Below are 14,395 nucleotides of genomic sequence, written 5' to 3' on the forward strand. Positions count from 1 at the left end.
TTTTAAAAATCAGCTGTGGGGCCCGGGATCAGTTGATGGGGCCCTGTGGTCACTAAAAAAATTTATAATTGATACAAAATAATACAAATTTTCTTTCATTTTTAAAAATCATCTGTGGAGCCCGGGATGAGTTGAAGGGGCCCTTTGGTCATTAAAAAATTTATAATTGATACAAATTTTTTTTTCATTTTTAAAAATCAGCTGTGGGGCCCGGGATCAGTTGAAGGGGCCCTTTGGTCACTAAACAAATTTATAATTGATACAAAATAATAAAAATTTTCTTTCATTTCTAAAAATCAGCTGTGGGGCCCGGGATGAGTTGAAGGGACCCTTTGGTAATTAAAAAAATTTATAATTGATACAAAATAATAAAAGTTTTCTTTCATTTTTTAAAATCAGCTGTGGGGCCCGGGATCAGTTGAAGGGGCCCTTTGGTCATTTAAAAATTTCATAACTGATACAAAATAATTAAAATTCTCTTTAAAATTTAAAACTAATTTTTTAAAAATTAGAAATCAGCTGTGGAGCCCGGGATCAGTTTAAGGGGCCCTTTGGTCATTAAAAAAATTATAATTGATACAAAATAATAAAAGTTTTCTTTAATATTTTAAAGTTGAAGGGGCCCTTTTGTCATTTAAAAATTTTAAAACTGATACAAAATAATAAAAATTCTGTTTAATATTTTAACACAATTTAAAATGTTGGGCCCGGAACCGGTTGAAGGGGGTCCTTTGGTCATTAATAAATTTTATAATTGATATAAAAAATAACAAAAATTCTCGTTTTTATTTAAGCATAATTTTGTAAAATTAAAAGTCTGCCTTAGGACCCGGAGTCAGTTAGAAGGATCTTTTGCAAATTTAACGTGTAAAGCAATATGTTTTATAATTTAAGAAATCTTGTCAACATTTAAGTATAAATAGTTAGATATAGGCCCGGGCTGTATTTAGGCCCTTTTAGTGATAAATAGTTATAAAAGCAATATTTTTTTTATTAAGAAAACAAAAAAAATTCGTATCATGTTAACATAGTTTTGAAATAGTAACGGTTTTGGGCCCGGCTAGCTTGAGGGTACCATTGAGCAATAAAAACGTAACATCTTATAATTAGAGCAAATTTGTTTGTTACCATTTAAGAACAGTTTTGAAAATGATATTGTGAAATTAAGGGCCCTGGATGGGTTGAGGGCCCTTTTAAATGATCAATACATTTATTATGTTTTCATTATTTTTTGTCCTATGGGCCCGTACATTGCGTGATTTAAAACAAAATTCGTCATACAGTAAAAATAACTTTGAAATTGTCCTTGGGCCCCTAGATGGGTTCACGACCATTTTAGTACTCAAGTAGTGAGTTATTATCTACAATAACTTTGATTTAATTTCACTCTATAAAATTGTCTGTTGTTTTTTTTTTTATTGTGAAACAATTATTCAACAAGTTTGTGTTATTGTTTTATTTTATTTCTTAAGCGTAAAACTGTTTTTTTTTTTACATCGATAAAAAAAAAATCCAACAGCAGGGGCCCGGATGGCATTCGCCAGCCTTGTTGTATGGCCAGTCCGACCCTGTCTGCCCCCATTAAAGTTCCCTTTAATTAATAGGTAATTTTGAAATTTTTACGATGGGACGCTTGAGTTCTCCCATTTTTGTTCGCAAGGTAACAGCACGCACCAGGTCATCCTTTCCAGGATGTACGGCGATGATTCGCCCGAGAAGCCAGGCGGTTGGAGGTAGATTATCTTCGTGTACAATAGGGCTGTAAAAGTAACGACAAAATGAGTACCCGCATGTATACGTTACTTTTGATACTAGTACCCGTATCAATAATATCGTTACTCGTTACTTTCGTATATTTCGTATGCTTCGTGTGTTTCGTATGTTTCGCATGTTTCGTATGTTTCGTTACTTTCGTTATTTTCGCATGCTTCGTACTTTTCGTATATTTCATGTATTTTATACGTTTCGTATGTTTGGTATTTTAAGTATGTTTCGTACGTTGGTATATGAGTGAAAAAAATTTTTTTTTGAAAAAAACCAAAAACAATTTGTATAACCTAAGCTACATTTTAAAGCCATAAACATTAATTTAAGTTGCGGCGTTCTCATGTTATAAGAGTTTGAAGGAAGCTATACTGATTTTTTTTCGATTTTTTTTTAATCAAACGTGGAAACTTTTTTTTATTTTTTTCTATTTTTTCGACAAAACTTTGGTAATTTTTTGTTTATATCCGTTCCGTAATCTTATCACAATTCTTTAGAGACCTTTATTTCAAAAGAACATCGCGCAGATCTCGGAATATTAGCACTTCAATACAACCATGTCCAACAATTTTTCATTTTTTTTTCTATTTACAGTGATTTTCAAACCTCGTTTTCTCGGCTTTTTTTTTTAGTTGAAAATTTTGCTATGAATATTAAAAAAATTTTTCAAAAACCAAAACACTTTTGTACATTCTTAAGCTACATTTCAAGACCATTAACAAAAAGGTCATGAACACATTGGTTTAGGCATGGGTATATTTCGGCCACATAGAGAAAATACTAAAACGTCTCTTTTAATACTTCTGTATAAATTATTATCGATAACTCAACTATACCTTAACACTACTGTTTTTATCGAGACAAAAGTAAACTCCAGATAATTATCTGGAGTTAGCATTCCGACTACGGTAATGATATCAATACGAGATGCTAAATGCGCCAAATTGAGTGTATCACTTCGTTTCGTATCTCATATATCGGATGATTTAGTATTGAAATTGGAATGGGGTCGTTACTCATATGTTTCGTATCTCGTATGTTTCGTTACTTCAGTACCCAGTAACGAAACATGGGAGTAACGATACTGTTTAGAAAGTAACGTTTCGTTACTCGTTACTGAAGCAAATACCCGCATTTTAGTAACGAATACATACGATTTGCTATAGCTCTAGTGTACAAGGACTAAATCATCAACTGCAATGTTTTTAGATTCTTTTCTCCATTTAGGACGTTGGTTGAGAGTATGTAGATAATCACGTGACCATTGCTTCCAATGATTGTACCATCCTCTGAATTTGTTGCCATCGATTAAGTCTGTGTGGGTTTGTCTCTATAAGATTCGTTTCTGGGAGTGCGGCGATGGTTGTGCCTATTAAAAAATGCCCCGGTGTTAAAGGGTCTAAGCTGCTAACATCGGAGTCGCTGATTTGAGATAATGGCCGAGAATTAAGAATTCCTTCAATTTGTGTTAGTAGTGTGGCCATCTCTTCAAACGGGAGTAAAGCATCACCTATTACACGTCTCAGATGTGTTTTTACTGCTTTTACTCCGGATTCCCACAATCCACCAAAATGGGGCGACGCAGGAGGGATGAAGTGCCACTGGCACTCATTTTGTGATAAAAACGTCGCTACGATGCTGTTGAAGTTGTTCGATAAAACCATTTTGTAGACATCTGACAGCCTTCTTTTTGCACCAATAAAATTGGTCCCATTGTCGCTGTAAATCCCGGCTGGAATTCCCCTTCGCGCAATGAAACGTTTCAATGATGCAATAAACGCATCGGTTGTAAGATCGGATACCATCTCCACATGTATTGCCTTTGTACTAAAACAAACGTACAGTGCGATGTATCCTTTACTTGTTTTGACACATCGTCCCTTGTTGAGGCGAATCTTGATTGGACCAGCGTAATCTACTCCGCAATGTAAGAATGGCCTGCTTGGATGGACGCGCTGCTCGGGAAGGCTTCCCATAAGTTGTTGTTGTTTGATGCGTTTAAGTCGAAAGCAGTTGAGACATTTGTGTATATAACGACGTATTGTACTCCTTCCACCGATAATCCAGTACTTTTGCCTCATGATTGAAAGAAGTAGGGTTGGACCTGGGTGCAAATGTCGTTTGTGATACTGGTCTATCAATTTCGGAGTTATACTGTGTTGCTTTGGTAATATGATTGGGTGCTGGGCGTCATAATTGCACGATGAGTTGTGAAGTCGGCCACCAACCCTCAAGAGGCCATCACAATCGACAAACGGAAAAAGAGACGACAGTTTGCTGCTGCTTTGAACTGACTTCTTAGTTTTAAGGCACCTTAGTTCTTCGGAAAATTCAGCTTGTTGTACCCAACGAAGGCAAATGATTGTAGCAGCTTTCAGTTCGAGTGTCGAGAGAAAGCTGAAAGTAGGTAATGGTGTTTTAATATCAGTTTTTTTTAGAATTACCTTGAACTGCAGCATGCTTTTGAGGCGCAACCAGTACGCCACTGTGCGAATAATTTTCCCAAACGATGATGACATCGCCAGTATGACTTCACAGACTGAAGAATTTGATGTTGATTCGTTTTTCCTCAATTTTGGTTTGGTACGGAGATGATGGTTGTAGCGATGGCCAGTGTGATTTTGATTTCTTTAGCCATAAAGGACCTTGCCACCAGATTTCTAAAGATGTAAGAGTCTTTGGAGATACTCCTCTTGATGCACTGTCAGCAGGGTTATCTTGTGAGGAGACGTATCGCCACGAATTCGCATCGCAGATGTTTAATATTGTTGCCGTTCTGTTTGCGACAAGAGTTGTCCACCGCCGCGGCTGCGAATTTAACCAACTCAAAACTATTTGAGAATTAGTCCAAGCTGTCATGCGTTGCAGATTATCATCGTTGAAGGCCTTTCGTATGGACTTGAATAGTTTAGCAAGTAAAAGAGCTCCACAGAGTTCAAGACGTGGAAGTGACTGCTGTTTAAGTGGAGCTACCTTAGTTTTGGCAGCGACAATTTTGACGAAAATGTTTCCTTGATGCTCGGTTCTGCAATAAACCACGGCTGAATATGCCAACTCAGAAGCGTTGCAGAATCCGTGAAACTCGCAATTTGTAACATTTCTGGTATGAATCCATCGGTCAACTTTAATGTTCTTAAAAAATTTGAATTCGTTTGTAAAAACACGCCACTTTTCAGCTAACCTTTCAGGCACGATATCATCCCAGTTTAACTTCGTCCCATCTGGTAGCTCTACCCAAAGCTGTTGGAAAAGAATTTTTAAGGTGATAGTTGCAGGTGACAGCAATCCGAGTGGGTCGAAGATTTTTGCGGACTCGGATAAGATTGTTCGCTTCGTAATTAAAAGTTTATCGGAGAGCGAACCATGGAAACTGAAGTAATCGCCGTCGGGATTCCAATATAGACCCAAACGTTTTGTGGGCTCGGAATCAAAATCTATACATTCCGATTCTCTTTTATCAGTGGGAACTTTGTTGATAAATTCCTTTGAACTGCTTTTCCACTTACGAAGTTCAAATCCCCTTTTTTTTAAGATGCTCTCCAATAACTCTCTAATATTTGTTGCTTCCTCGGGACTGTCTGCCCCCGTTAGCAAATCTCCACATAGAAATGATTTTTAATTATGCTTGATATTGTTGGGTGAGTTGAACTGCAATCGTCAGCAATTTGATATAATGCACGAGTAGCAAGGAATGGAGCTGAAGACGTGCCATATGTCACAGTTGTAAGCCAAAAATCTTGTATTTTTTTTGATGGATCATCTCTCCACACAATTCTTTGATAATTCTAGTCCTGAGAATTCATCTTAATTAGTTTGTACATCTTAGTCACATCTGCGCTTACTGGTACCATATATTGTCGAAAATTAATTAAAATTGAAAATAAATCTCTTTGAATCGTAGGGCCAACACCCAAGATATCATTCAAAGACACACCAGACGATGTTTTACGTGAGGCGTTAAAAACAACTCTTACCTTCGTCGTTGTACTTGACGGTTTCACAACAGCGTGATGAGGTAAATAAAATCCCTTATTGTCAGCAATGTTGACTTCACTTGAAGGAATTTTTTGCATATGCCCCATAGCAATGTATTCATTCATAAAGTTGCGATATTGTTGATACAGTTCGGGATCGTTAGCCAGTCGACGCTCCATAGAAAGAAGACATGATACTGCTGTTCTTTTAGAATTTCCAAGATGTTCAGATGATTTTGTAAATGGCAAGCGCACAACTAAACGACCATCCAAGTTGAAGCAAAGGTGAGTTTTTAAATGAGTCTCACAATGCTTCTCTTCATCGGTCAAATAGTTGTTTGTTGCTGAAACATTTTCTACTTCCCAAAATTTGGTTAGAGTTCTGTCGATGTCACAAATAATGGTTACTTGATACGACTTGGGATTATCATTTGATTGATTTTCACATTGATAGTGCGGACCAGCTACTACCCAGCCGAAAACCGTATTCTGGAGAATGGGATCATTAGGTGAAAATTTAATCTGTCCATTCTCAAGAACTTGGAAAAAGTAATCGGCTCCTATGAGTTTGTCGATATTTTGGCTCTTGTAAAAGATTGGATCAGCTAATTTGTGTTTGTGAATCCATGGCCATGCTTTCGTAGATATGTCAACCGAAGGCAATGGCGATGTAACCTTTTGAAGAACCAACGCTCTTAAGTTAATTATGCCGTTTAATGTATATAGTTTGAGTACGACTTCACCTTTGGTGACTGCAATTTCGATCGATGAGAGGCCACAAACAGAAGAACGATGATGTTTACGTTTGATACCCAGTAATTGTGCACATGACTCTGATACAAAAGATACCATCGAACCAGAATCCAACAGGGCTCTGTATGGTCTTGATTTGCCCTGTTCGTCTTGAACGTACACCAACGCCGTTGGTAGTACAATTGGACAAGCTGATTGTGTGATGTGTGATGCTGAGTATGATTGAGTGGGAAATGGTTCTTGGTGCTCCTCGTGATGTTGTGCTTCTGTCAAGCTGTAGCTGGGTGTTGATCTTTCAGTAATGCTTGGGACATCAGTGTAATGCGTTCTAATTTGCTCATGCTGGTGAAGAGAAGAATGATGTTTGTCATTGCAATAATGGCATCTATATGTTGAACTGCACGACGATGTCTGATGAAAAACATGCAGGCAATTGAAACAGAGCTTCGCACGAAGAACTAATTTTCGTCTCTCTGGGACAGGCAATGTTTTAAAGAGCTGGCATTTAAACAGTGGATGAGCACCGCTACACTTGGGACACCGACCTGGTTGTGAACTTGAGCCAAACCTGTTAGTTGATTGTGTATATACTGCATTTTGTTGTTGTTGACTGTTATTTGACTCAAAAAATGGATTATGTGCAGTGTAAGCTTCTAGTGCATCGCACCTTTCGTTGATAAATTGTATAAATTCGTCGAATGAGTGAAGTTTTTTTTCTGAAGCTTTGATAGCCCATAGCTGTCGGGTGTAATCGTCTGTTTTTTGAAGCAAGATGTATATCAACCATGGGTCACGTTTTTGTGCATCAGGTCCAACTGTACCCAATCCTCTTATCACTTCATCCGATGTGTCTGCAAGTCGCCTAAGCTGGGTTGCACTTGCAAAATTGAGTTGAGGTTGTTCGATGAAAGTTTTGATATAATTATTGATAATTTGTTTTTTCTTATCATACCTGTCAACAAGCTTTTCCCATGCAGTGTCATAGTTTTCTTCGGTGACGAGTATATGACGAATTTGATCCGCAGCATCTCCAATAAGCAATCCTTTTAAATATTGGAACTTTTGTATTTTGGACAGTCTCGAGTTTGTGTGAACTATGGATTTGTAAAGATCTTGGAACGAAGGCCAAGTGGCATATGACCCATTAAACTGGGGAATTGTCAGAGTTGGCATCCGGAGTTCACTTTGTGGACGTTCATGTAGTGCATCAATTAAGTTCAGCTGTTGTGAGGCTAAAAGACTGAGGGTCTCATCAAGTGATGCGTGTGGTTGTTGATGTTGAGAAATGTCATGTTGAATTGTATTTGCTGGGTTTATATGACGACGAAATGCAGCTTGGGCTGTGTAGAATATTTCTTCCACAATCTCTATGTTAGATGATTCATTTGGAAATGTTGCAATTTGATCATCGTATTCACAAAAATCACGGAATGAGTCTTTCAGGTTACTGAAGCGGCTTTCAATATCCACTGTATCGGAACCTTCAGCGAGTGTAGAAATATAATTTTTCAGTCTTGAAATTGTTCCTTGCGCTCTACCTCTTTTTTGTTTCAGCGTTGGTAAATCGGTCGTCATAATTATGAAAATTTTTGAATAAAATATTATTTTAAGATTTATATTAATTTATTGCAATTTTTTTTTTGGTTTTTGGAGGTTAGCTCGCTTTCGTAAACTTGTGATTCGTAGGTTTTTTGTGACTTGGATGTGTGTTGGCGGTGTGTGAATGTGTTGATGAGTGAATGTGTGAATGTGTGAAGTGCTTTGGAATTAGGTGTGTGTTTGAAATTTGTTCTGATGCTATTGTGTGTTTCTGTATAATTTTATTGCAGGTATAAAAGTTGTGTGTGTGAATATTCTCATAGAAATGAGTTGTGTGACTTGAATGTGTTGAAATATATTTTTTTTTTTTGTTTTTTGATTGTGTGCGTGAATTGTTGGAATCTGATGTAGGTATTGTGTATGTTTGTATAGTTTAAGAATTTATTTGTGTTATATTATAAAAATTTTGCATAGATAATTTGCGAGTGTATTTTGTTACGGCTAAAACGATAACCGTACGTACATATTTATGCTGGTATATACGAACGATTTGAATTTATTTAATTTAATGTATGGCAGTGGACTATATTATGCAAAGTAAAAAATAAATTTAACATTAATTGAAATATAAAATGCGAACACGATTGACATTGATTAAAGTTAAAATAGCTCGAAGGACCATGAAATATCGTATGTGAGGTCACACAAGTTGAAATGAAACAAAACACATTTATTATTGGACGAGTATTTATTGACTGTTTTATGTGAAAGTTAAGAAGAGAGTGAAACTATATTAGACTGACGTCCCAACTAACATTTTTGCTTACGGGTTTCAAGTCTAAAGGGCTATTCGCACCTATAAGGCTGGTATACTACCCACGGTAAAAAAATTATCAGTAAACGCTGATATTTATACTTCTAAAAAACTTTTTAGGAGTATCTTATAGTGGGATTATAGGTGTGATGAGAAAATTATCTATAAGCACACTATAACGATGTCGAGAAGCATTTAATCCTATAGGAATCCACGACAGAGGTCATATAAAGGTTCTTATCATGATAACAATTTTATTCTTATAAAGCTTTACAGGTGTACAAAATATAGCATCTGGACAGGTTTATAGAAGGCATGATACTCAGCTTCTCGATTGTTCTTTTAAGGACGTCAAGGGACGCCACGTGGTTATAACTTTACCTTTTCAAGTACAATATTGAAATAGCTACATTTTGGTTCATTAAAACAAATTAAAAAAATAATTGCTTTCATAAAAATATACACGTACAAGGCTAGGTACGCGTTTTTCATAATCGCTACGTATTTTTTAATTACTGCACATGTATCAAGCATTTTTAGTGGTTTGTTCTTTTCCATGACAATCTCTAGATTCTTCTGTCTCCTGATTGTATTACTATGTTTGTCAGTTACTTAAAAATGTTGTTTGTACTTGAGGAAATCTCGAACTGTTTTGGAAGAGCGACCAGTTGCATTGGCTTTTCAGATGTGGGGTTCCGTCGAAGTCAAAACCTATGATCTGGCAGGTAATGCGAAAGGGACTGCGTCCTTTGCTGTGTGTTTATTTATGTTTCAATTATTTATGTGAGTTATACATCTCTTGTGCTATTTATCTATGGATCAGTTCATCTGTCAAACATTTGTTAGCTATATTTTATTTTCTTCATTTCATTTCATTATAAAATCAACATCAAACAAATCAAACATAATTTCACTTTTTATTCTGAATTTTCTTGGTAATATTGTATTTTTTTTTTCTTCAGCTACAACAACTGTTGGCACAATACGGAGTCATAGTCCCAGGAAGATGAAAACCCAAATATCAAGACAAGTTTACAATCCATCAACAACAACAGCAGCAGCGTCGTCCACAACAAATTCAATCAATCGAGATGATGTGAATGAAAACGAAACGACTGTCATCGTCACAGCTGACGACCGTTATAGAGAAGTCAAAGAAATCCAAGAAATGCTCAATGAAATTACAAAAACTTCAACAAAGCAAAAAAAGGAAACTGCGGCTACGGTAGATGACCCACCCAAAGTTGTAGTCGCAAAACATTAACCACCAAAACAACAGCCGACAACTTCCATTCAGAGAAGTAAGACTGATACAAACCTACGGCGTCCTACCGCACGAAAGATTCAACCAAGTAAAGAAGCACAAACAACACGTTGCAAATCAGCAAATGTAGATGATAAAAACAGTCCAGCCAAGCTCCGTCAGAAGACATATAACTCTGAGGAAGCCACCTCCGAATTGTGCAATTTGCCTTGGGAAATGCAAAAACAAGTGTTTCACTGATTCGTGCATGCATCAATTCTGTTTCAAGTGTTTACTTGATTGTAGCAAGGTATTATCTTTGATGAGTCATCTGGAGTACTTTTACATGTTTTTCTTATTCTTACACAGGTCAAACCAGAGTGTCCTTTGTGCAAGCAAACCTTTAAATCCAATATACACAATGTCAAATCATTTGACCAGTTCGAGGAGTATCTGGTGCAACAGCCAGTGCCGGTACCACCAAATCCGTATTCGTTTGCTCCATTCACAATACCAGCACACCTTTATCCAAGACTGCCATCATTATATAATCGACCTGTTCACATCTATATGGATGATTTGGCCATGTAAGAATGAATAGATTCTTTCCTTAAGTCCTTGCAATTCTAATTTCCTTTTTTTTTTGTCTTTTAAGGAATACATTGGATTTAACAGGATCATCATCTTCGACATCAAATAATGCCAATGCTAATGTGATTCGTAGTAGTTCGACGTATTATCGAAGAATACTGCCACCACCGTCTCAGTTGTTGGACATGTATAGTCAAGAAACTATACAAGGCGAGACGGGCAGTGGTAGCTTGAGTCAACTATGGAGAAGATATGTTTATGATAGAAAATTGTTTGCACTGCCAGAGTGCTCTTATTTATAGGTAAGTAATTTAATGAATGAAAATGGGCAGATAAAGTTAATAATGTAGATGCAAAGACTTCACCATCGAAGCATCAAGATCCAAGTCCATTGGCTGAAAATCACAAGAAAATCGGTCTCTTGCGAAAGCCTGAGTTCAAAAATCACTCCTTCAGTGCCATAAAGGACATAAATATTGACAGAAAATCTAATTATAGATAATCTTACATCGCAGGTAGCTATTCTCACTTCCAGATTACAGACAAATGGAGAACATCTTCTTTCACATCATCTAACACCACAAACCATAGAACACGCTTCATCAAGATTCAAAGGGGATGACAAAGAACAATCCGCCTTAAGTAGCAACAAAAGTAGAGATCGAAAACTATCGGAATCAAATCTATCCGGGAGAAGGCTAAAACCAAAAAGTTCTCCCGAATTGGATTTGAAAATACCAGAAGCAAAACTTCGATCACGTACTTCAGTCCGTGAAAAATCTGTTCAAGTCGATCCAATAGGATCTTCCAAAGGCCAACAACAGCAAAAAAATACTGAACTACCTTATTGGCTAAAGCCAACATTAGTTCAAGCTTATCCTTATAACCTTATTATGGCAGTTCGCAAGAAACTAACTAGAAGCTATTGCAAATCCTCCAGCTGTTGCGTCATCTTCCTCCTCTTCAATGGAACAACAAGTGTCGAAGAAAACTTCCACAGAAACTCCAGTTTCTTATCCAAAACTCCAGCGAAATAACAATGTTAAAAGGCGAATAATTGATGCAAAAGATAAATCTCTATTTAAATCAGTTGAAAAATCATCTTCGAATAAGGAAAATATCAACGAACCCAGATTATCAAGAAGAGTCTCAGAAGTTACATACAATTTCAGTTCGATATCAATACAACTTCCTGAGTCGAATAATACATTAAGCATTCCCAAACCGAAGCCACCACAGCAACATCAATTTCATGACGATGATGACACAACGGTCTCTAGTTCTATATTCTCAAGTCCGGAGAAGAAAAAGAAGAATTTCAATGAAAGATCAAATAATTTTCAATCAGAAGCACTAAGTCCGCTGTATATGGACAATATTACGAATTTACATATTAATTTCAAGTCAATGATGAGTAATATCACTCTTAGAAGAGGGGATCATTTTGAAAATTCCAGTACTACCTCTTCGCATCGAAGAGGGGAAACTGGTTCGATTACAAATAGATCAGATGGAAGTGTTAATTTTCGTCAACTCTTGGATGACTTTCATCGAAGTCTTTCGCAAGTAATCGAAGTTAATCAGCAGTTGAAGACAACCTTGGTTAAGTCACAAATTTTCAGTCCTGAAAAGAAGACTAATTCAGTTTTGAAAACTAATCGTGTTGAATTGGCTGAATATGTGTCAGATTTTGAAGAATCATACAACGCCGAAGGCAAACTTGGATCTAAAAAATCATTTAAAACACAAACTGATAGTAGTATCCATGAAGTTCGACGAGAATCTTCAAAACAATCAAGAAAATCTTCTTCGGTTTCTTCGTCAAACGAAGAAGAAATTCCAGAAGGAGCATCACAAAGTTCACAAAATTCAATTAAAAATATCCAATCATCATCTCGAACACTCAATCAATCACCTATTTCTCTGGGAACACAAACATTAACTGTGTCTTCAGAAGAAACTGGAGTGCAAACACCAACAAGAACTCAAACAATTCATGATAGCCCAGTCGGGATGTACAAAAAATTAAGCTGAAATGGAAATAATTAGATCGTGCAATTTTTTTTCATAGGATGATAGAGGGGATCACTGGGAGCTTAAAACCAGTTTTTCGGGAAAATCGACCTTGTGCTTAAGCCTCCATCTTGGATTAAAGGTAAAACACGTTTTAGTGAATAACTCGGCCATTTTTGATTTTTGACAAAAATTATATATGTAAAACTTGTAGAAAATTTTATTTTCTATAACTTTTGTCTTAATAAATTTTTCTATATGACCTATATTTTTCGAGTTAATTTGAAAAAACTATACCCCTACTCAGCTTAAACTTTATACCCGCTTTGATTATAGATTTTAAGATCAACGCAATATGGGAGTGTTTTTATATGTTTTTGGGGATGATAAATCTAGCTGCAATGTTAGTTTTTGCAAATTCATGAAATTTTATAAACAAAAGGAACTATCTCAAAATCGGAAAGTGTCGTTTTAAACAAGATTAGTAAATATTATAATTGATGTCTAGCAAGACAAGCAAGTTTTTGAATTTTTCAATTCGGTTCATTAATGCCTGAGATATGACCAATTGTTTATAATAAAAGCTTAAAAGAGGGAGTGAGTTATAAACAATTGGTCATATCTCAGGCATTAATGAACCGAATTGAAAAATTCAAAAACTTGCTTGTCTTGCTAGACATCAATTATAATATTCACTAATCTTGTTTAAAACGACACTTTCCGATTTTGAGATAGTTCCTTTTGTTTATAAAATTTCATGAATTTGCAAAAACTAACATTGCAGCTAGATTTATCATCCCCAAAAACATATAAAAACACTCCCATATTGCGTTGATCTTAAAATCTATAATCAAAGCGGGTATAAAGTTTAAGCTGAGTAGGGGTATAGTTTTTTTCAAATTAACTCGAAAAATATAGGTCATATAGAAAAATTTATTAAGACAAAAGTTATAGAAAATAAAATTTTCTACAAGTTTTACATATATAATTTTTGTCAAAAATCAAAAATGGCCAAGTTATTCACTAAAACGTGTTTTACCTTTAATCCAAGATGGAGGCTTAAGCACAAGGTCGATTTTCCCGAAAAACTGGTTTTAAGCTCCCAGTGATCCCCTCTATCATCCTATGAAAAAAAAATGCACGATCTAATTTTTTCCATTTGAAATGTTTAATTCTACTGGAAAATATTGGCGAATCACCCAACAAGGAGAATATATCAGGAAATCAATACTCTTTGGATTCGTTAGAAACCTCGCAACATGATGACTATATTAAAAGTCATATAAACACTTCGCGTGGGGATTATAATGATCGAGTTGAATTACTATCAACTGTACCACCACCAAGTTATAAAGTTTCTTTAGAATCTCAAGCTAGATTTTCGTCGAAATTTATAAATTCCTCAATGGATAATGTATTTGTTAGAATTTTTAATAAATCTGATATCGAAATATCTGTGTTGTCATTGAATAGGAGTTTTTCGGCGTCGACTGTAAATTATTCGAGTATTGGAATGGTAAGTTAAGATTTTAATTTTAATGATTTTTAGTTATTACTGTTATTTTTCTCCTTTAGTACGAAAAATTGATTCAAAAGTAAATCAGACCATTTAGTTGCATTACTTAAAATGCGAGAAAAAGCTTTAATTGAGGTCAAATTGCATGGTTGGAAGAAGCAAAGAGGAATTCTTATGAAAATGGAAAA

At 35.8% G+C, this 14,395-nt stretch overlaps 1 protein-coding gene across 9 annotated transcripts; it reads left to right on the forward strand.

Annotated features, from left to right (window-relative positions):
• Positions 1-9,456: 9,456 nt before the first annotated feature.
• LOC129906277 (E3 ubiquitin-protein ligase Topors-like) lies at positions 9,457-14,142 on the forward strand. 9 transcript variants are annotated; one of them, XM_055981956.1, is made up of 5 exons: positions 9,457-9,569; positions 9,807-10,397; positions 10,457-10,674; positions 10,743-10,980; positions 11,037-14,142. In XM_055981956.1, the coding sequence occupies exon 5, from the start codon at positions 11,645-11,647 to the stop codon at positions 12,710-12,712; it is 1,068 nt and encodes a 355-aa protein (XP_055837931.1). In that variant the 5' UTR covers positions 9,457-9,569; positions 9,807-10,397; positions 10,457-10,674; positions 10,743-10,980; positions 11,037-11,644; the 3' UTR covers positions 12,713-14,142. The 9 variants fall into 9 exon arrangements, with proteins under 9 accessions (XP_055837931.1, XP_055837932.1, XP_055837936.1 ...); XM_055981957.1 differs by lacking the exon at positions 9,457-9,569 and adding an exon at positions 9,634-9,685; XM_055981961.1 differs by lacking the exon at positions 9,457-9,569 and having other exon boundaries at positions 9,732-10,397.
• The last annotated feature ends 253 nt before the right edge of the window (positions 14,143-14,395 follow it).

The sequence above is a fragment of the Episyrphus balteatus genome, chromosome 1, assembly GCF_945859705.1.
Source record: "Episyrphus balteatus chromosome 1, idEpiBalt1.1, whole genome shotgun sequence".
NCBI classification, from domain to species: Eukaryota; Metazoa; Arthropoda; class Insecta; order Diptera; family Syrphidae; genus Episyrphus; species Episyrphus balteatus.

Excerpts from the sequence above, each read along its gene's own strand:
- LOC129906277 (XM_055981956.1), top strand. The coding sequence starts at position 11,645 with ATGGAACAACAAGTGTCGAAGAAAACTTCCACAGAAACTCCAGTTTCT.